Source organism: Culex quinquefasciatus, chromosome 3 (assembly GCF_015732765.1).
Source record: "Culex quinquefasciatus strain JHB chromosome 3, VPISU_Cqui_1.0_pri_paternal, whole genome shotgun sequence".
Lineage (NCBI taxonomy): Eukaryota > Metazoa > Arthropoda > Insecta > Diptera > Culicidae > Culex > Culex quinquefasciatus.
The window spans coordinates 11,421,193-11,443,986 of record NC_051863.1 but is presented as its reverse complement, the minus strand read 5'-3'; the positions used below and the strand labels follow the sequence as shown (position 1 = coordinate 11,443,986).

Here is a 22,794-nt window from a genome sequence, read left to right as displayed (position 1 = left end):
AATAGAACCTACTTTTATTTTAATTTACAGTTCAAATGTAAAATCGAAAAGTACTTTACAGAAATTTTGATAAAGTGCACCATTTTCGAGATATGGCAACTTATAGTTTGGGTTTGACTAAAAATGTGCCGCTTTTCGTTTTTATAAAGGTGGGTCCCATAAATGACCACCTCTTAAAATATTTTTTTCAAAAAGTTCAGAAAAAAACAATAAACAGAAAAATTTATGTTTTGAAATTTGCTCCCAGAAAGCCCATTTTTTAATACCAAATCTCAGCAACGAATGGTCCAATTTTCAATCCCTTAAATGAAATTTCCTGTTCCTTCGAAAGAGTATACAGTCCAGACTCGATTATCCGAAGGCCTCGATAAAATTTCACTTTGGATAAAGGAATCACGAAAATATTTTTTTTTTGCAATTCCGTCGTGAAACTACTTACTTTTCCTGTCACTCTTGAACGACGAAATAGCCTACTATCTATAAAATAAATGCTGAAAAGTTCTACTTTTCAGCACTTGTTTCGAAAAGTAACACTTTTCAACATTTTTTTGATTTAAACGATTAATTGACAAAAAAAAATGAAAATTTGACATAAAATTTCACTCAGTGTGTGTTTTTTGGAATTGCAAAAAATGTTGTATGGAACTCGTTGCAAAACTTGATTTTTTCAGCACTCTTCGTATTTATCCAACTCGGTGAACCTCGTTGGATAAATGTACGACTCGTGCTGAAAAAATCCTCTTTTGCAACTTGTTGCAAAACTACTATTTCGTTGTCTTATTTTTGATTGTTGAGCTTAAGTATGACCCCTAAACTATGCTAAAGTAATTCAACATTTTTAAATCCAAGATGGCGGTGAAACGTCGGTCCCGGTTTTTCCTGTCTCGTCAGAGGCGCTGGAGCAGAAATCCCACGTTAGAGGAAGGCCATGCCCCGGGGGGCGTAGTGCCAATAGTTTCGTTTTTTCATGGCGGTGATCCACTATTGAAAAAAAAATATCCATTTGAAATTTAATAGGCAATCAACTATTCAAATCTGACTAAAATGGGGTCGCAGAACTCGAATTTGATGTTTAAAAGAAGAAAATGAAATAATACGAAAAACATTTTTTTGTGTCATGTTTCTATTATCCGAGTGCCATACAAACCTCCGGATAATCGAAACTTCGTATAACCGAGGCTTCGGATAATCGAGTCTGGACTGTGTTTGGAAAATTTTGGTAACTAACATTTCAAAAGGGCGTAATATTGGGGAAATAATATAATCTTGAATTCATTGAAATTTTGCACTTTACTTTTATGTTGTTGACAAAGCAGTAGTGGGCCGGATGTAATGTTTGATAATAGTTGGAAAAGTAAAAATAAAATTCTCATGAAATTATTTTTATTCGGTCCCTTTATTAATAATCTAATGTTGCAAATATGATTCATATATTTAGATTTTAAGAAAGAAATGCACTTTCAAAAATATTTTTTTATTTTTTTTTTTATTTGAATTTTTAAAGTTATATTGTTATTGTCTTTGTCGATTGCAATTAACACTTGTAGCCCCAACGGGGTCAAAAAAGTTGGAAATGCATTTTTACCGGCTCATACAACCCTTGAAAAAAAAGTTGGAAATGCCTTTTTTATTATAACTTAAGGTAGACGCATCTGTTTTGGATCTACCTTGTTGGAGGTGATTCTTGACATTCTTCCGAATCGAATGCAACAAGAATCATCCAAATCGATTGAGTTTTCGCCGAGATACAGCCGGTTGAAGTTGCAACGTAAATTTGCTATATTTGAATACTAAAGCAAAAACTAAAACTTAATGTTCCTATTAAAAATTTGGTCTCAAGTCTATTTTTTCAAATTTGGACACTGAATTTATTTATTCAATATTTCATGAACAGCCATGAGGCCCAATCATACAACTATTTTGAAAAGCCGTCGCGGGCCGGATGAAATGGCTTCACGGGCCGGACTTTGGGCAGGCCTGATTTAAGGTGACCGGTCAAAACATCACTTTGTCTATTTTTTTAAAATTATTCTTAAATTCAAAACTAATTTTTTTTTATATTATTCGTTTATTATCAATTAAATTATTAAGTTAAATTAAAAGGTATGTGCCTTATGTTAACATACTTTTTAATTTAATTTAATATTTCACTGACTCTAAAAATTCACCCAGACGACGATATTGAAACTTGTTTTCTTTTATACTTGCGGCAAACACAATTGCATTTTTAAGCCAAACAATTTAACAACATGATTTAAGTTAACACAAAAGTGGAAATTGAAAATCTAAAGTTTCATTTGAAAGGTCCTATAATCTTAGTCATTTCAAATAGAAATATGTGTTCATAAATAAAAAAAAAATCATTGCATTGTTCGAAACTGAAATTTAGCTTTTAAAAATGATAGCAGCCACAGGTTTGGATCTTGTCTTCGGACAATTTAGAGTGGTTTAACTTAAGGGGTATTTCAGAAATTATACCCCCACGGGATACCGAGATAGCGCTTCAGTGTCTTCCAAAAAGTAGCAGAGAACGCCATTTTTAGCAACATTGTTGAAGGGTTCAAAGGTCTATCTTGAAACGGAAAGTTTTTGAGCCATTAGAGTGATCCTGAAAAAAAGTTTTTTTTTTTAATTTTTTGCTTAAGGCTTACTATCGATGCGTGTTGGTGTCTTCTAGGCATTTGTAGAGCTCATCAAAAAAAATATGTATCTTCCAAGGGAACGAAAATCGGACAATTTAAACGAAAGTTACAGCCAAAAAACGATGAAAATACGCCATTTTAAGATGTAAATAACTTTGAGAGGTTATTGAGTTGGACTTCGCTCTTAGAAGGCCTCAAAGGTCTTTTTTGTTTGACTCATGTCAACTTAATTTAAAAATTTATCTTTTTAATCGTATTTGGTTTTAAATTTTGATAGATTTAAACAATATCTATTGGTTTTAAATAAAAACCTCAATTTAGCAGTTTACAATTAAATCATGTTTATAAAAGAAGCAACACGTTTTAATTGAAATATGTCAGAGTAATTTAAAAATTTACCCAAATTCAGCCCGTCCTCTTGATGATCCAATTCGAATCACCAAAAAGCGCCCCATCTGGTCACAAATTCAAGGTTTAAATTTCTAGCTGTGGAAGCAGCCTCAGCACCTTTTTAAAATCGCTAACAGAATTAGCATTCCACAGTCTGCTGACCACGCTAATCGGTATCGTTAGTAGACTATGGTCGTTCGCACCACTTTGAATATAATGGCACCATCTTTGGTCATGGGAGCGTAATCTTGGCTGATACCGAAATCGTAAAACCGTCACACACTGCAACTTGACTGAAGCAGAGAGTCTATTCGTGCTCTCTAGCTGGTCAAAAACTCAATTAATGAACAGAGCAGTTGCAACCACTTTATTACACGGTTGTCTTAAAATTCGTTTCCGTCAAATGTTCGATTCTCTAAATAAATGTGCACTATGATAAAGAGAGAAAAGGCTGTCAAGGAAAAAAAAAACAAAACTTGTGTTCAACCAAAAGAACATGACCACGTTGGAAAATCAACGCCAAGCACGAGCGCCAAACCGCCAAAAATATTTAAATTAGTCAAATGACAGGCACTAATGTTCGAATGTAAATAATACGTGTATTCTGCTGGCGCGTCTCTCTCTCTCTCTGGGTCGCACGGTCCCAGATATTCACAACCGGTTGTTCCCCAAAAGAGCGGCAGCAGTGCCAAGTCCCGGCCGATCTAACGTTATTGGCTTTTGAATATTTCCCAAAGGATGGATTTTTTTTGGGGAGTTCAATTCCTAAACTATCTGTTTTGGGATAGGCTTTTTACAAAATTACAAAAATAAACAACTACATAATTCAAAAATACAAAAAATACAACAATTAAAACAATAAGGTTGGAACACGTTCTCAACTATTAAAATTCCCAAGCAGTCACCCTGTGCGCAACCCTTCTTGCCCTGGACCGTTTTCTACCGACTCGCAAGTAACAACCTATCTGCACAAGCAACCGCCGAAGCCGCCGCCGCCGCCGCTGTAATCGATAAATAGTTTGAATTTCCGGCCGCTATTTTGCAATTACCTACCTTTTAGCGGCGCAGATTGGCGATGGAGGTGCTGCTGCTGCGGCGGCGAGAAAAAATAATAAAATAAAAATGAAAGTGCTATAACTCGTTTTGCTGCGCCGCCGTTCGTTGCTTCGGTGCGTACCACTGCTGGATACTGTCAAAGAACCAACACTCTCTGGTCACCGGGCGAAGTAGTGACCAGCTGTCATATGGTGGATGGACTCGATGCAACTAGAGTTGCTAGGTAGTTGGTGTAGAGATTGGGTACCGTCTTCATAGATTGTCAGACCGACATTTTTTATACTTATTAAAAAAAATCATAAAATAGAGTTGCACATTTTTTCCAAAATTTCCTAATGTTTATTTCAATTCTCCGCTTGTCTGTGTCACAATGAAATGAGCTCTAAGTGTTTGGAGTATTTCATAATGGCTGAGGAAATAAGTCGTTTCAATTATGCTTTTTGCAGAGTGAACCAACAATTTGTCATTGCAAATATTTTTGAAAGGGTGGCTGTTCAAACAAAAATCTTACAATATTTAGAATCAGAATTATGTTTTACAAAAAAAAAACGAACAAATTCACTAACTTATCTTTGCTTTTGTTCTGTTCACAGGTGTACGTTGGAGCACTTTCCCTGCACTATGAGGCACTCAGTGTGGAGGCCTCCAAGCAGACGACGGCGGAGGAAATCGTCTCCTGCATTGTCGAGCGGCTAGGGTTGACGGTAAGTTCTTGATGAAAAACATCTTTTTAGTTCTTTTAGTTGTGACAATTCTCTGCCAACTCAAACGAAATCGAGAAAAGTTGCACCGACCCCTACTCGATTTGCGTGAAGCTTTGTCCTAAGAGGTAATTTTGGTCCTTGATTACGAATCCGAGGTCCGTTTTTTATATCTCGTGACGGAGGGGTGATACGACCCCTTTTATTTTTGATAAAAAAATTAGACTGAAAAATCAGGGGGCAAAACAAATATTTTTCCCAAAAACTTAAAAATTTCCATGAAAACAGAAGTCTAAGCAACTGAACACAATCTAAAATACATTTTTCTGCATTGATAATCATATTTAGCATGTTTGGGATTGTTTAAACATATTTTGTTTTTTTTTTCTTTTTTTTAAATGAAAGTCCAATGTACAGCACCGCAATCTTTTTTTTCGAAAAAAATAAAATTTTCCTCGATACTTAGATATTTTGTAAACTAATGATGGCAAAACAACTGGACAGGTGTAAAATGCATTTTAAAACACTTGTTAAAACCAGGGCTGCGGGATTAGTGCGCTGACCACGGGGACGCGTTGTCTTGTTTTTGCATGCTCATTTTCATTTCTTTTGTGTCGCTGTTTGTGTGCTTGGGTGCGTGGTTATTATAATTAAATAATGGCATCATTAGTGCGCTGACCACGGGGACGCGTTGTCTTGTTTTTGCATGCTCATTTTCATTTCTTTTGTGTCGATGTTTGTGAGCTTGGGTTCGTGGTTATTATATATAGGTGAAGGGATTTTATTAAATGATCATTATATAGCATTATTATATTTATTTGATTATATAACCACACTATAATTTACACTTAACACATTTTACAAAACACATATGAAACTATAAACAGGAGCGTTTGGTACGGTATGTCCACGCATCCTTCCTCCCCTGTAGATTCTGTGAAATGTGATCCGTTCTCAGAATCCTCTCTGCGGTAAACACAACGTAGTAGGGCTGGCCGCTTTAATTTTTGCAATACATTTTCGGGTGTTCTCGGATGTACTGTAATTATTAATAATGACAAGAAAAGTGCTTGGGGCGTAATCTAATCACAAGACTTTCCAGCATGCTTTCATCGGACTGGCTGCGTTTGTGTTAGATTAGATTAGATTAGATTAGACTTGTTAAAACCAGGGCTGCGGAATCGGGTCATATTTCAAGCGACTCCGACTCTGACTCCGACTCCGTCTTTCTGGGATTAGCCGACTCCGACTCCGACTCCGGCTCCGGCTTTCAGATCCAACCGACTCCGACTCCGACTCCAACTCCGGCCCACCAACTCTAGCCGACTCCGACTCCAGCTTTCAAAAAATGGTTGGCTCCGGCTCTGACTCCGACTCCACATATTTTTAAATATTTCAAAAGTTAGTTTACTATTATTTCGAAAACATTGATAAATAGGATTATTTAAAAACTCTTTAAGTTGAAAAATCTGGAAAAAAGTTTCTAGTTTTACTAGTTTTAGACGTTATTGAAACAGAAATAAAAAAACGCCAGTTTTCAAGGCATTTTCAAAAGAACAATTTGGTAAGTAAATTTGGATTTATTTACTCAAACTCAAATTTTCATTCAATTGATTAAAAGCTAAAATATTAAATTGTTATTTTTTTAATGATCAATAAAAGAAAGCTGGCCTTAATGATTGATTTAAAATATATATTTAATTTGCTCACTTTTAAGTTGACATTTAGAAGAAGCACAGTGACTATCAGAGTTACCTTGTATTTTTAAATAACAATTTTAAACGAAACATTTTTTTAAATCTCCATTGAAATTTTTAAGACGCACATGGACATCACGCCAAGGCTGAAGAAGTTTTTTATCACAAATCAATGTATCTAAAAAAATATTCGTGGTAAGAACGCTTAAGAGGTCCTTTTCAAATATCCGTGACCTAGAAAATATGTTACCTCGGAATTTTGGATTTATTTCAATTTTCATTTTTTTATATATATTTAAAAGGAGGCGCGTGATACTTCTTGCATCTTCACCTAAAACGAAGCTTTATGAATGGTCGTGCGCCTCCATGAAAATATATGAAAAAAAAACTTAGAATTGAATGAAAACATAAATCCACAGCATAAATATTTTCTAGGTCACGGATATTTTTTTAATCTTGAAATCCTGTCCTATCCTGAAATCAGAAATTTTCGGCTCCGACTCCGACTCCGACTCCAGCTAATAAAATTTAGCCGGATCCGGCTCCGACTCCGACTCCAGCTGTTCGAGTTTTTACGACTCCGACTCCGACTCCAGGCTTCCCAAAAAGACCCGACTCCACCGACTCCGGCTCCGACTCCGACTCCGACTCCACAGCCCTGGTTAAAACCATGGCTCGTAATTTAAATTTTGCGACTTTTTTATTTGTTTTGCCTCTTCTAGGTTATTGCCGATTCGAAAGTTGAGCAGTTCTCTACGGAATCGGTCTTTTTTCTTTAATTTTAATTTTTGTATTTTTTAATCCGGCTGAAACTTTTTTGGTGCCTTCGGTATGCCCAAAGAAGCCATTTTGCATCATTAGTTTGTCCATATAATTTTCCATACAAATTTGGCAGCTGTCCATACAAAAATGATATCTGAAAATTCAAAAATCTGTATCTTTTGAAGGAATTTTTTGATCGATTTGGTGTCTTTGACAAAGTTTTAGGTATGGATATGGACTACACTTCATTTTTCGATGTAAAATCGAATTTGCAATCAAAAAGTACTAAAGTAAATTTTTGATAAAGTGCACCGTTTCCAAGTTATAATCATTTTTAGGTAACTTTTTTGAAAATAGTCGCAGTTTTTCATTTTTTAAAAATAGTGCCCATGTTTGCCCACCATTGAAAAAAATATTTTTGAAAAGCTGAGAAAATTCTCTATATTTGGCTTTTTTGGACTTTGTTGATACGACCCTTAGTTGCTGAGATATTGCCATGCAAAGGTTTAAAAAAACAGGAAAATTGATGTTTTCTAAGTCTCACCCTAACAACCCACCATTTTCTAATGTCGATATCTCAGCAACTATAGGTCCGATTTACAATGATAAAATATGAAACATTCGTGAAATTTTCCGGTCTTTTCGAAAAAAATATTTTCAAAAAAATTAAATCAAGACTAACATTTTAAATGGGCGTAATATTGAATGTTTGGCCCGATTGAAATGTTAGTCTTGATTTTAAATTTTTGAAAATATTTTTTTTAAAAAGATCGGAAAATTTTACGAATGTTTCATGTTTCAACATTGTAAATCGGACCTATAGTTGCTGAGATATCGACATTAGAAAATGGTGGGTTGTTTGGGTGAGACTAAGAAAACATCAATTTTTCTGTTTTTTAACCTTTACATGGCTATATCTCAGCAACTAAGGGTCGTATCAACAAAGTCCGAAAAAGCAAAATATAGAGAATTTTCTCAGCTTTTCAAAAATATTTTTTCTGTAGTGGGCAAACATGGGAACTATTTTTAAAAAATGAAAAACTGCGACTATTTTCAAAAAAGTTACGAAAAAATGGTTATAACTTGGAAACGGTGCACTTTATCAAAAATATACTAAAGTACTTTTTGATTGCAAATTTGATTTTACATCGAAAAATGAAGTTGAAAAATTTTTGTGACCAATATTTAGAATTTTTTTAAAAAAATCTGTATTGATTCAAAAAATCATAACTCGGTCAAAGATTTTTTGCCCATTCTGGAAATTTCTGAAAAGTTGGCATTTGATGTCCTCTAAAACATATCAAAAAATAAAAAAAATAAAAATAGTGGTTTTTTTTGCAAATCCTTAATTTAAATTCCTTCAAAAGATACAGATTTGGATTTACAAGCCTAGGTTTCAACATTTGGATGAAAAAGGTGTTTTAAAATGCTTTTTACAGGCGTACAGTTGCTTTCCAATCATTAGTTTTGAAAATATCGAGGTATTGACGGATTTTTTTTTCGCTATAAAAGACTTTTCGTGGGACTGTACATTGGTATTTCATGAAAATTTAAAATGTTTTCAAAAGAGTTCAAACATGCCAAATATGATTATAATCGCGGGAAAATGCATTTTAACTGGTTTTCAGTTGGTTAAACTTTAAATTTCATTAAAATTTTGAAGTTTTTCGAAAAAAAAAATTTGCCCTCTGATTTTTCAGGACAAATATGAAGGGAGGGGGGGCGACATAAACTTTGAAAAATATTTGCTACGGCCAACACAATAACAAAAAAAAACTCTTGGTTTTAGTTACCTGTTAGGACGGAACAATTTATTTTCAAGTCGAAACAAACAGAAAAAAAACTAAAATTACCATCAACATTCCAACATTCCTTCGAAAAAAGGTTATTGAATTGCAATATAAACCATTTAATACAGTTGTTTTTTAACCATTTGTTTTCAAAAAATCTATGCTTTGACGAAATATTTATTTTTCGATAAAGAACTCTTTGCTATAAATTTTCCCAACATTTAATAAAAGTTCAAAATATTTTTAAACTGGTTCTTCAAAAATAATAACACGTGAACTATTGGCGAGATACAGCGATTTTACTGAAAAAGTTTGATTTTTTTTATTTTATCGAATTTCTTGGACTATTTTCTATAAAATGCAACCTCTAGAATGTCTTTTGCTCAAATAGTTGCAAAGTTATAATTAAAAGAAAAAAAAAGTTTTTTAGAAAATCGTCAATAAAGAGGACCGTGCCAAAAATAGAGGAATGGTTTAATCAGCACCAAACTTGGGATTTCTGTTTACTATTGATAGATGAACGTTCCCTCCAAGTTTGGTACAAATCGGTGAAGGTCGAGTCCAAAAGTGTACCCAGTTGACCTAGAATGACCCATAGATATTTTTTTCAAGTTCCTTTGAAAAAACTTTTGAATTATTTTGATTGGAAATAATGAATAATAGAGATCTTGAAAAATCTAATTTCACATAGTTTGTTGGATCGCCTTATTTAACAGATATTATCTGTCTTATTTAATAGAAAAATATAGTGCAAACATTTAGAAAAAAAATTAAGGTTTATGATTAATCGACTGATCCACGAATCAAACAATGTTATTATCACTAGTGCTTATTTTTCATTTAGTATGTTCTAAATTTCTTAGTTATGCAATGATTTTAAACGAGGTAGTTAGATGCTCAGTTGGAAACAAACAAAAAAACACATGATAACTGAATGGTCAATCTGCTTCGTGTTTACAGATTGCCCAATTCAAAGCAAAGCTTCCGTTAATGTAAACCACCCAGCAATATTTATTGCCATTTATTCTGCAATCAAAATAAACAAACGTTAAGATTAAGATTATTGGGATAGGGACATAATTCACACCCCGCAGCAACACACCAGCAGGTGTGCTGCTGCTGCAATCGTGCATAAAAGTAAACAAAATCATTGAGTCCGGTTGCTGATGTTTTTATTTCTTGTTTTTTTTTCTCTCCAGGGCAACAACTACGAGCTGGCCGAAGTGGCCGGCGAATGCAAGGAGCGACGACTCTCGCCCCACGAAAAGCCCGTCTCCGTGATGCTGCTGTGGCCGATGCACTCGGAGAAAGATTTTCATAGGTAAGTGTAGCGTGCAGTGTTGACCCTCCAAAGGTGTAAAATATTTGTTAACGAAAAGTTCATAAAGCAACAATGAGCCAATATTTTTGAAACATTTTCCCTGACAGCTGGCTACATTGTGCAAATTCTTGCAGCCGTCAAAACAGGAAGCTCAATTACTCCCAATTCACCGAACTTAGCAGCACACACACGCACACGTCTAGTAGAGGTACGCTGAAATGAATCATCTCATCGATGGCAATGGCTAGCCGCCAACTGTCTGGCCCCGGGAATGACACGAAACGTGCCAGTTCCGATGTGGTCCAGTCAGAGATTGACAGCTGCCGGGCCGCCAGTTTCTTCCCCGCCTAAAATGTGGACGGCGAAGGCAAACATCCAATTTGTTATGGTCAGCTAACGTTTTGAAAAATATGTTCCATCTGCGCGGGAAATTGGTTCACACGCAATGTTTTCCTCTTGATTTCGAGGGTTTAAAAAGAGTTTTTTTTTTGTGTCTGTGCTGTGATTAGTATTGAGCGATTCGTGCGAACTAATTAGAGATTATCACATTTTGAATCACCTTGGCTTGTGTTTAGAGCGTGAATCATTCCTGAACTTCATGAATCAGGACAGAAATCTCGATGTAGTGTATTTAGGTTTACCGAGATGGATTAATATAACAAGTGCTGAAAAAATCGACTTCAAGTGCTTTTTTTAAATGTACTTTTTATTACGTTGGTAGTAATTTGTTGTAGCTGCAAAATTACATTTAGCAAAGGTTCATATTTTCCTATGTTCCAAAGGAAACAAAAGGTGTTGATCTAACCTTTCGCTGCCCGGAGAAACTATTTTCCGCCACATTTTATTGCCTGGAACCTTAGTTTCGCTTTCTTTCGTGGTTAAAATTGAAACTAAAAGACACACACACACACCTTCACTTCATGCATGGAGCCTGAGTCTCGTCCGCACCTTCTGCTCGTGGAACGAAGACAACCCGGAATCGATTAGTGTGTGTAGGTGTGACATTGTGCAAGTATTTGTGTATGTGTGAACACAACAGTGTTCTATTTTCAGCCGGAGACCCGCGCTCTTACTTGGAAATGTCGTGACACGGTCACGAAGAATGTTGTGGAAAGTTGAGAATCGCTTGTTTGACTTTTTTTAAACGTTCAACGTTTTCAAGTGTTACCTTTTTTTGATTCAAAAATGTTAATTAGGATTTTTAAGTCATTGTTGACCTGTCGTTCTTAAATTTCCTAAAGCAATTCTTGAGTTTTTTTAAGTCCTATTAACAAATTTTTTACTATTGCTTTTTTGTGTTTCTGAAACCGCATTGAGTGAAAATATTCAAAAACATCCAAAAAGCAAAAAATTAAAATTTTGTTTATAGAACCTAATTTTTAAAACAAAAACTCTAGAATTAAAATTGTACTTTTTTAATCCAAATATTTTTTTTTGCTTGTCAAAACATATGTAATTTTATAATAAAAAGTGTACAAACTAGTTTTTTTTCTCAGCGTTTCCAAATTAATTTTGTAATTTTCTACTTGGGAATGTATGTAATATCTTGAAATTGTCACACACTGTCAAGGACTGAGAAAAACCTAAGAATTTTTTTTATCATTTAAGTTATGAAAAGTAATTTTTTTTTGTAGAATTCGACTTACAAACCGGGAAAATATAAGGCTTCAAAAAAATCGCCAAACTCTTCTTAAATGAATTCTGGAGTTTTTTTTTTTTGAAAGGTCCAATAAACCAAATTTTCAGTTTTTGCTTTTTGGGTGTTTTTTAATACCCCGGACTCAAGGCGGTTTCTAAAACACCCAAAAAGCAAAAACTGGAAATTTGGTTTATTGGACCTTTAAAAAAAATTCCAAAATTCAACATGGGTTTGCTCTGTAAAATTATTATTTTAAATATTCTAAAATAATAATTGGCAATACAGTATTCGACAAAGTGTAATAGAATCGAGTTATAGTCCAGATTCGATTATCCGAAAGCCTCGGAAAAAAATTACTTCGGATATTCGAATCACGAAACAAAAATTGTTCGTTACCCAATTTTTGATTGTCGATTGCCCCTAAACTACACAGAAAAAAAATCATGGTAATATTACATCTGGGAAGGGGCATTTCTTTTATGTCAGAAAAAAGGTGTAATTTTACCACTTTTCTGGTGTAATGTCACTTTTTCAGTCTAAATTGAGGTGAAATTACATCATTAAAAAGGTAATATTCAACCTTCCAAAATTAAAGCTTCCAAATTTACATTATTTTTTTCTGTGCACGCTTAAATGATTTAGAATTTTTAAACCCAAGATGGCGGCCAAAATGACGGTGAGTAGGCAATCAACAACTTAAATTGCAATCAACTACTAAAATGGGGTCGTAGAACTCAAATTTTATGTTAAAAACAAGAAAATGAAAAAATGCGAAAACAAAATTTTTTTGTTCGTAATTCGATTATCCGACATCCCATACAAACCTTCGGATAATCGAAACATCGGATAATCGAGGCTTCGGATAATCGAGTCTAGACTGTACTGGGCACTGCTTTTATTTCTGTTGAGCATCTAGTTTTTTCTCTAACAAACTTGCATCTAAAATTTTAAATAAATGTTCTATATCATGCCTGTTTCCCAATCAAATTTGCGTATCATTAATAAGAAACAAATTTTAAAGTTTCAACAACCATATGATATAGATTATTATGATATGGAAGTTTTATAACTTTTTTCGAATTCAATAAACACAATTGAGCAGTTCTCTCAGATTTCGGTCATTCCATTTTTTTGTATTTTTTAATCCGACTGAAACTTTTTTGGTGCCTTCGGTATGCCCAAAGAAGTCATTTTGCATCATTAAATTCTCCATATAATTTTCCGTACAAATTTGGCAGCTGTCCATACAAAAATGATTTATGAAAATTCAAAAATCTGTATCTTTTGAAGGATTTTTTGATCGTTTTGTTGTAGGTATGGATATGGACTACACTGAAAAAAAATTATACACGGTAAAAAAATTTTTGGTGATTTTTTATTTAACTTTTTGTCACTAAAACTTGATTTGCAAAAAAACACTATTTTTATTTTTTTTTTATTTTTTGATATGTTTTAGAGGACATCAATTGCCAACTATTCAGAAATTTCCAAGTTGTCCAAGTTAAATAAAAAATCACCAAACATTTTTTTACCGTGTATCATTTTTTTTCAGTGTTTACAACTTTGCCGAAGACACCAAATCGATCAAAAAATTCCTCCAAAAGATATAGATTTTTGAATTTTCATACATCATTTTTGTATGGACAGCTGCCAAATTTGTATGGAAAATTAAATGGAGAATCTAATGATGCAAAATGGCTTATTTGGGCATACCGAGGGCACCAAAAAAATTTCAGTCGCATTAAAAAATATAAAAATTAAAATTTCAAAAAAAAGACCGATTTCGTGGAGAATTGCTCAATTATCAACAGAATGAATTTTCATTTTTATTTTGAAATGTATTTCAATACGATTATATAATATAATACAAATGTTACTGTCAACCTTTTGGTGGAGTTAAAATTGTGTTTTGCTTATGATTTATTTTAATTATTAAGGAAAATTTATGTGAAAATTTTGTTATTTTAAACAAATATTTATTAATTTAGAGTTTATCCTTGAGAAAAATTCACAAATATTTTCTTTGACAATACTCAGATTTGATAATCCACACAAAGTCCATGCACCATCAAAAAAGTTGTTTCAATGGTGTTTAAAAAAAAAATGCGTTAAAAAATTTATTTTGAAATCCGGGCTGACTTTGATATCTATATTTTTATTGTTAAAATCAGATTTAAGGTATTCCAATTTTATTTATAAGTCAAATGTACCATCACTAAGGTTGCTAGTATAGTTTCAAAGAAAAATTCAATGTCTATATTTAGTCAACTATGTTTATAAGCTTTTTTCAATATACAGCTTAATTTTAGGTAAAATTGTTTAAAAGTCAGAATTTTGCCTGAAATTCGTTGAAACTAGTTTTCTTAGTAAAATTATCGATTCATATTGCATTTTAAACTGAGTTTGAAGCAGTGCCCGCCCGTGTGGATCAATCGGAACGCGATCTGGACTCACAATGCAGAGGTCGCTGGTTCGAATCCCGAATGAGTATTCGGCGCCGTCGCTCCGTGTCATACTCTCCTACACTTAGGAGCCCAGGGCGGCGAAGTCCTTGTAGATAAAAGAAGGCACTAGTGGTTGGTACTAGCAATGGTGGCCGACAGCTATAAAGTCAACTTCGTGTGTCAAAACACATAATATTTATTATTAACAAATCTAGAGTTTTTTTTGTATAGGCCCTTTAAGCTATTGTGTTTCATATGTTTATAGGACCTTTTCTAAAAAAAAAACATCGAGAAATGTATGTTACCCTCTAGTAATAATTTTTTTTCCAAAGAATCCGAAAATGCATTCCGCTTTCCGATTCAAATTCATGTTCATGAAGAAAATATTAATATTTTTAGAATATTAAAATAATACTTTTCAATGAAAATTTTTGAAAGGTTAAAAACAAAGCTGAACAGTGTTCATAACATTTCTTCAATTATAGTTAACTAACTTTTTAAATTTTTCGAAATTTTATGAATACTTTTTCTACAAGAACTTTGAGCACTTCTCTACCAAGGTCAGTATGATTCCATACTATTACGTACGTTTTTAATTTGTAATCTTCTTTTTGTTATCATATATCATTATGTTAATTTTTTATGTAAAAGAAATTGTATGATTTATTCGAAAAATATAATGTTCAGAGTTAGTTAAGTTTGTTAGGTGGATATAACATGGAAGCAATAAATGAAATTCATTTTGGTTTTAAATTTTATCCTCCATCTGAAAATAAAGTAAAAAAAATACTTTATGTTAAAAAAATTAATTAAAGAAACAAAAGTAGTATTAGTTAGTTTTAATTTGAATTCTAAAATTCTTTTTTCTTTACGACTTTTGTTATGAGCTTCGTAATTGTGGCTCCGTTTTCCCGTTGTTTCAACAGGCTGGAACGTTTGGTACGGTATGTCCACGCATCCTCCCTACCCAGCAGATTCGATGAAATGTGATCCGTTCAGAGAATTCTCACTGTGGTCAACACAGAACAGTAGGACTGGCCGCTTTAATTTTAGGGATATATTATTGGATGATTCCCATACCTGGCATTCAATAAAAAATCGATAGTTTCATTAGTTGGAGATGCAACATACCATTATGGATTACTTGAAACTAATTGTTTTGAACCACTAAGCCGAATATGCTTGAAATAAGTTTATTTTTCCCAATGTAGAGGCTTGGTTCTGCATTATTTAAAATTTTGGATAAATACACAATATTTGCTCGAATTGAGAAAAAACATACAGCTTTTCTAGTACTGAGAACACGCGTGTGCTCAGCAACTAATGAATGACTAACGCTCCAAGCACAACAAGGTCTATGGTGTGTGATTTAGTAGCTCTGCAAATCATCACCTTCATCAACCAATCAACTAGCAAGAGTGTGTATGTGGTTTTATGAGTTGCGTGTGTATGTGTGTCACTAGTATTTTGGGATTTGGACTACTGAGGGGGAAGGAGGAATTGCACGGTAGGGGAGAGCAGCTGATCCAGATTTAGACACCTACACTCAACCAAGAGCGGGTGACTTCCAGGGGGTTTTGAGGAAAAGGTTATAAATGAACGCAAGCAAAACAAAAAGATGAAAGGTATCGTGTTTTTGGGAGGAAAGATGGGGGTGGAAATGCTTTCGATATAATTAGATGATTGTGGAGCGTTTCCTTCGTTAGTGTGTGCGCGTGTATGTTTCCGAGGATGAGTTTAGTATCCTATTGCTAAAATTAGAACGTATGAGTCTTTCTTTGTCTTTCGCGCAGAAAAAGTGAGAATTTTTACACACATTTTTAAAGGTGTACCAGCTGCAGCAATTAAACTTTCAAAGAAATTGTCGATGAGGTCATGCCTGCCCTCTTCCCACATTGTCGAGCAACGCATGGAACCCACACTGAGACTGTCTCCCAGTTCAGAGGTTGTTCCTCGTGTGCGGTTATATGGCCTTTCCGATTGCGGATTTAGCGCTTTCATTCATGTGTGGAATCCATCAACCATTCGAATACCAAGTCGTATAGCAAGTGGGGCTTGGGAAAGTATTTACCTCCATCCTACTGTATTTACCACCGTGTTGGGCAGCACGAGGATGCTAATAGACTGCCGACACACATCAAATTAGAATCTATCGACTATTTTTAGTTTGTTTATCTAATCGAAAATGATACTTGGAAGTGGATCGAGTTTCGTCAAAATTCTCGATGCAACTTTGTCTGGGATGTGTTAAATCATGTTACTAATAGCATTATTTTTTGTTCTATTTTCAGATTTTATTTGCGCGAAAGGCAAAGCGATGTTCCTTGGCTAGATAATTACGGACTGGATCCACAGATACTAAGAGACTTTATACCATTTCTACTTCAGAAAGAAAATAGAGAATACCCTGATTTGTGCCAATTGCCAGGTACGTCTAAAATTGTATCCAAGTAGAAGATTTGCCACTAACAGCTCATTCCCCCTTCCCTGGTTAGATCTCAACGAGGCGACGCTGCTGGAGAACCTGCGGCAGCGCTTCGAGGCTGGCCACATCTACACCTACGTCGGCAGCATCCTGATCGCGGTCAACCCGTTCAAGTTCCACCCGATCTACAACCCGAAGTATGTGCGGCTGTACCAGAACCAGCGGATCGGACCGATTCTGCCGCCGCACATCTTCGCGATCGCCGACAACGCGTACTACAACATGCTGAAGGAGAAGCGGAACCAGGTGAGTTTTGGGCGATTTTGGTCTTTGCAACCTTTTCAACTTGATCTTCCATTTTTATCAATAGTTGTAGTGTTCTGGGCGATCAAAAGTGTTCTGAAAAAACGATCATCATCCGATCCCAAACGGCGATCGTATCTGGCGCAAGAATTTTTCCCATTTTCCTCCCTGTTGTGCCAACCAAGAGTTAATATGGTGCGATCCTCGTTATTTTCCCACAAAACACGGGGCACACGAAAACAAGCCGCGGCCCGAAAGGAAAACAATCATAACTCATCACGTTTAATAGACGTATGAAAATGTGTGAGGCCTGTCTGACAGTACAAAGGTCTACGGCAGAATTTGAGGTTGAGGAAAGAAGAAAAAATATCGGGAGATCCATTGCAAGTCGCAAAAATCTCAAAAACAGAAAAAGTCATTTTTGATTTTTTTTATATATTTTTGTAAACCAATGAAGCAAAGGCAAAGGTAACCCAAGCTCATCACTCCCACGGTGATGCAGCCCCTCAGCACAGCTGAGTGCTTTCACTCTTTCGAGCAGGGTTACCAGATTAAAACTATGAAAATCAAATAAAGGTGAAAAATCTGGCAAGCCTGTTTTTCAAAGTGATGAGCAAAAATGTTCTAAATTTTATCTATTTTATCTATTTTTCTGGCAACCAATTTCGCACTTCCAGATTCATCTGGCAACCCTGCCTGTGAGGGCGACGACGCCGGCACCGGTGCGATTTTAAATTAATGTGTTTTGACGTGGTCGCGAGTGGCCGCGCCGTGGTCACATGATCTCGACGACGGCGGCGTCGTTTGCATCGGTGTGGATTATCGCACATGCCCCATAGTAGAACGGTTATTGTTTCCCTCGAAGACAAACTATCGTGAAAAGATCATCAAAAAATGCAAGAATTTTCTGCGAATAGAACAAAATTAAATTCAAAATGAATTTTAAGTTAAAGTAAGCAAGATCGTCCAAACAACCCCCGTCATAACATCAATCGAAAACATTCTAGAGTCAGGACCCTCGATGACGACAGCGCTGGCCGATGCTGGGCGGTTCGGGGGGAGTTCGATCAATTAGCAATGTATGACACAATCTAATTGTGCTTGTTAAAACAGAACCCTCCGACGCATCATTGTGTGGAGCTGGAGAGGAGACCATCTAGCAGTAGCGCTAGCACTCAATTTATGTGCATTAAATGTTGTGGCACTGTTTCGCTTGGGTCGCTTGTTTTTGCAGTTCTGCAGTTCTAAACGCTTCAGACGAGTATAAAACGTTCTGCGAGCTCCGTAACCCCTAGATAGAACAGGGGGCATTCATGAACCACCGTTGATGAGCCTCATTTTGTAGCTAATGGATTTTGGTTCTAGCCACGGTGTGCATCAGTTTATCAAAAAGGGATTGATTTGTTTGGTTTTCAATATATTGGTATCCGACCACTATTATCAGCGTGAGAAGCTTTGATATTATATTCTATGTTTTTTTTAGTATAATACCGTCTTTAATTGTTTTTACTGACATTTATATCTTAATTTTTATTTCGTTTCCAAGAAGAGAACGACGTTTCGCAAATTCGCTATTCTTTTATTTTTTATTAGAATGTAACTTTGTCCATGCATTCTCTATGTCAAAAGAAGCGATTACACATCATTAGGGCTAGTGATTTTTAACGACTCAAAAATTTAAATTTCGTGGCATGCCAATTACAAAACATTGGAATTTCACGGTACTCGAAAATCTTCTTTAGAGCAATTTCAGCTCAAATCAGGAATTTTTCTGGTACTTTTGTACCCGACCCTCTCCAATTTCAATGAAACTTTGTAGACATGTTATCCTAGACCTATATAAGCCATTTTTGTGTATATGGAGCCAATAGTACTCGAAAACAACATTTGAGAAGGGTGTAAAGTATTTAAATATTTTTGTATTTTGCAATTTCAAAATTACTGTATCTCGAACCCATTGCATCGTATCTAAAAGTGGTCAAAGACAAACTTGTAGGAAATTGGACGAGCTTTCTGAAAAAAATACATTGAAACAAAAATACACGCCACTTATATGAGATTCTTTTTCGTTCAAAATTTTTGAGGAAATAGCTTAAGATGTTACCAAAAGACTGACGAAAAATGCAGGATATGTTCCTCCTGAAAAAATACAAAAATCATTTACTAAAACTGTTTTTTTGAAGAGTGGTCTAAACGTCGAAATTTTCAAAAACCGGTAGTGGGAATCGATTCCTCAGACAATTTTACATAAATGTGTCCATATTGACCATTGTCTTATGTCCAATTCTTGGGAAGATACAGCGGTTTTAAAAAAAAAATCTTGAAAAATGGGTTTTTTGATGGTTTTTGGAAATTTCTATATGACAGACTGAATTTTTCAATCTGGTAAATATTTTTACCGGAAAGCTCGTCCAATTTCCCATAACATTTCAATTGGATGTAAGAGAGACATACCATCCTGTATTTTTCGTCAGTCTTTTGGTAACATCTTAGGCTATTTCCTCAAAAAATTTGAACGAAAAAAAATCGTGACATCACCTTTAAATTTAAGTTTTCAAAAATCAAAAAATCTCATATAAGTGGCGTGTAGTTTTGTTTCAGTGTATTTTTTTCAGAAAGCTCGTCCAATTTCCTACAAGTTTGTCTTTGACAACTTTTTGATACGAAGCAACTGCTTCGAGATAAAGTAATTTTTAAATTGCAAAATACAAAAATATTTAAATACCTTACACCCTTCTCAAATGTTGTTTTAGAGAACTATCCATATACACTAAAATGGCTTTTATAGGTCTAGGATAACTTGTCTATAAAGTTTCATTGAAATCGGAGAGGGTCGGGTACAAAAGTACCAGAAAAATTCCTGATTTGAGCTGGAATTGCTCTTTAAATAAATGAAATAATATGTTTTTTAGCATTATTGTGTAGATAAAAGTTACTTTTAAAATTAATAATAGCTCAAAAAACTAAATATTACACCCTGGCACAAAATATTCATTGCAATTTTTGTATGTGTTCAATTTTATCCAGTTTAGCATCTGAAAGACTTTTAAATTTAAATATTTATCAAAATAATTTGCTAAACTCTCTCCAAACGAAAACTAGAAACCTATGAATGGTAAGAATTCTTACTTCAGCTAAAGTAGAATTAAAATATTTGATTATTTCGAATAAGTTTAGGTAAAACTCCATTTAAAACAGTTTTTGCAGCATTTGATATGGAAAATAAAAAATAAATAAACATTTATAAATACTTCCAAAGCGCAAGTTTAATGAACAAGTATTATATTTTAAAATTGAAATACAAATTAATTTCTACCTCAACATCCCGAAGCATTTTAAATTTTCCTATATTGTAGTTTTGTAAGTGCAGTACAGAGTTCTGGGGAACCTTTCAGCTGTGTATAAGGCTTCTATTAATAAAAGTTTTATTCCTAGGGACCATCCATAAACCACGTGGACACTTTTTTGTGAATCTGTTACCCCCCCCCCCCTCGTGGACAATTGTCCTTACAAAAAAAAACTTTTTTGTATGGATCGTGGGCAATCGCCATACCCCCCCCCCCCCTAAAGTGTCCACGTGGTTTATGGATGGTCCCCTAAAAAAAGGGGACTAAAAAAGTCATCTTTTCGCTAGAGTTTCTGGCATCTTTGACGCAAAATCTAATACCAAAGCATTTGAAAAGAAAAGATTTTTGGAAAAAAATTAAATACAGTGGACTCTCTCGTTGTCGATATTGAAGGGACCGTCGAGAACGGGAGATATCAAATTATAGAACAAAAAATCAAAGCAATCTATTTGAAGGGACTGAAAAATTTATTGACAACTGGAGCATTATTGATATCGAGAAGATCGACCGCCAGAGAGTCCACTGTATTGTCAAACAACACATGGCCTTATGCCAAGTTGTATTTTTATGCTCATGGGAGGGCCTCGTGGCGCGGAGGTTAGCGGCTGCGGCTGTCGATCCCTAAGTTGCTAAGGGGCGCGGGTTCGATTCCCGCCTTATCCTCCTGGCCTTCTATTGTATGGGGAAGTAAAACGTCGGTCCATTTGCGTAAAAGAAGTTTCGGGTGACTCACCACACATAAGCTTCGGACGTCTAGAAAGTGTATGTGTATGAATAAAAAAGTTAAAATCTCTAGGTAAGAAAAGTAAAGTTTATCGAAGAAAAAGATTGCTCAAAATCACCACTTTTAGAGTAGGAATAATTAAAAAAAAACAAGCAATAAAACGTGACTGATCTGCAATTTAACGTTCTAAAATTGAATAATCTTCTAAATCCGTTTTCCACTAAATTTTTGCAGTTGCTAATTTTATTTTAAACATTTTGCCCTATTTTTGAAGCTTTACTTAGAATGTGCTTTGTTTTTAAAAAATAATATCATGAATAATAAATAATAATATTAATAAATTAAACTGTGTATCGAATTTTCTTTTTAAATATTCAAGTCTACATTTTGTATGGTAATAGGGTCCTAAAGCCCTATATCATTTTTATGTACAACCATATAAAACACGATTTAAAACAATTTCTGATCACTTTTTTCATTTTAATGCAAAACATAAATAAATTGGCAAGACAAGTTTCAGACTTAAGGTGGTAAATGGTGTCCTTCACTTTTGGGGCAATGACTGTCAATGGTGATTCTGAATTCAGGGTCCAGAAATAGTAAATTGGAATGACAAAATAATCACTATATGTAAAATGCTTCCACGAACATCACAAAGAAACCTATTTTTTGATTGAAACATTCTGAATCAAGATTTGAAGGTTTTTCTAAAACAAACATGGCCGCCATAAGTACAAACAACACAACAAACCAAGCCTGCTCCGAAGAAATCGCTGGCGGCGTTTAGACTCGCAATCCAAAGGTCGTGAATTTGAACCCTGATGTTGGAAGGTTCTTTTGAGTAGAACGAGGTTTGGGTGCCCTCCTCATTCAAGCCTTTGGACTCCTAGGTTCGAGCAGAAACTTGCAATAGATACCACAAAAGACCCGGGGGTCGTGAAAGTGGATGGTTTGATTTTTTTTTTTTTGTATTTAAAGAGCCCAATTCTTTCGAAATATTTGAAGAAATCAGAAGAGCTTTTTTTTCTTCAATATATAGAGTTGTGCTACACATACTGACCACCAATTTACGTGTAGGTGTCGGTAGCTACCGGCTAAACGGTTGCATCCTTTTTTTTCTCGCGTGCGCCCCCACAAATCTGTTCTAGGCAGCATCCTGTTTCCTGTTCCCGTTCCCCCAGGAGTCTGTGTAGGCTTACAGTTCCAGGTATTCTCGGGGTTGCACAATGGCATGACGCTCGCTCTACCAACCGTTACAACTTTTACGACGCCCACTTTGATTGCGCCCACAATGCTCTGAGGCTCCGTGATTCCGCGGGGGTGTGTTCGAGCGATAGGGTGGAGGGACCTAATTGCAATTAATGTTAAATAAATGACATGTTAGTTCTGGAATGAAACGTTTGCTCCAGTTTCGTCCTAATGCAGGACATTCAATCACTGCTCGTGACACACCTGGACAGTAGCAGCGGCGCGCAACAGTGGCCACATGCAAACTTTTACATTAGTCGGACCCCGCATCACATTGTGAGTTTGTCACGGGGTGGGGGTGCTAA

General features: G+C 35.1%; 1 protein-coding gene across 4 annotated transcripts in view; it reads left to right on the top strand.

Annotated features, from left to right (window-relative positions):
• LOC6041213 (unconventional myosin-IXb) overlaps positions 1-22,794 on the top strand; it is a 121,402-nt gene that overhangs the window by 53,316 nt on the left and 45,292 nt on the right. For all 4 annotated transcript variants that reach the window (XM_038265030.1, XM_038265031.1, XM_038265032.1 and 1 more), the window contains exons 3-6: positions 4,682-4,792; positions 10,238-10,359; positions 16,734-16,870; positions 16,938-17,173. In XM_038265030.1, coding sequence (XP_038120958.1) covers positions 4,682-4,792; positions 10,238-10,359; positions 16,734-16,870; positions 16,938-17,173 — 606 coding nt within the window. The remainder of the gene's footprint in view (positions 1-4,681; positions 4,793-10,237; positions 10,360-16,733; positions 16,871-16,937; positions 17,174-22,794) is intronic.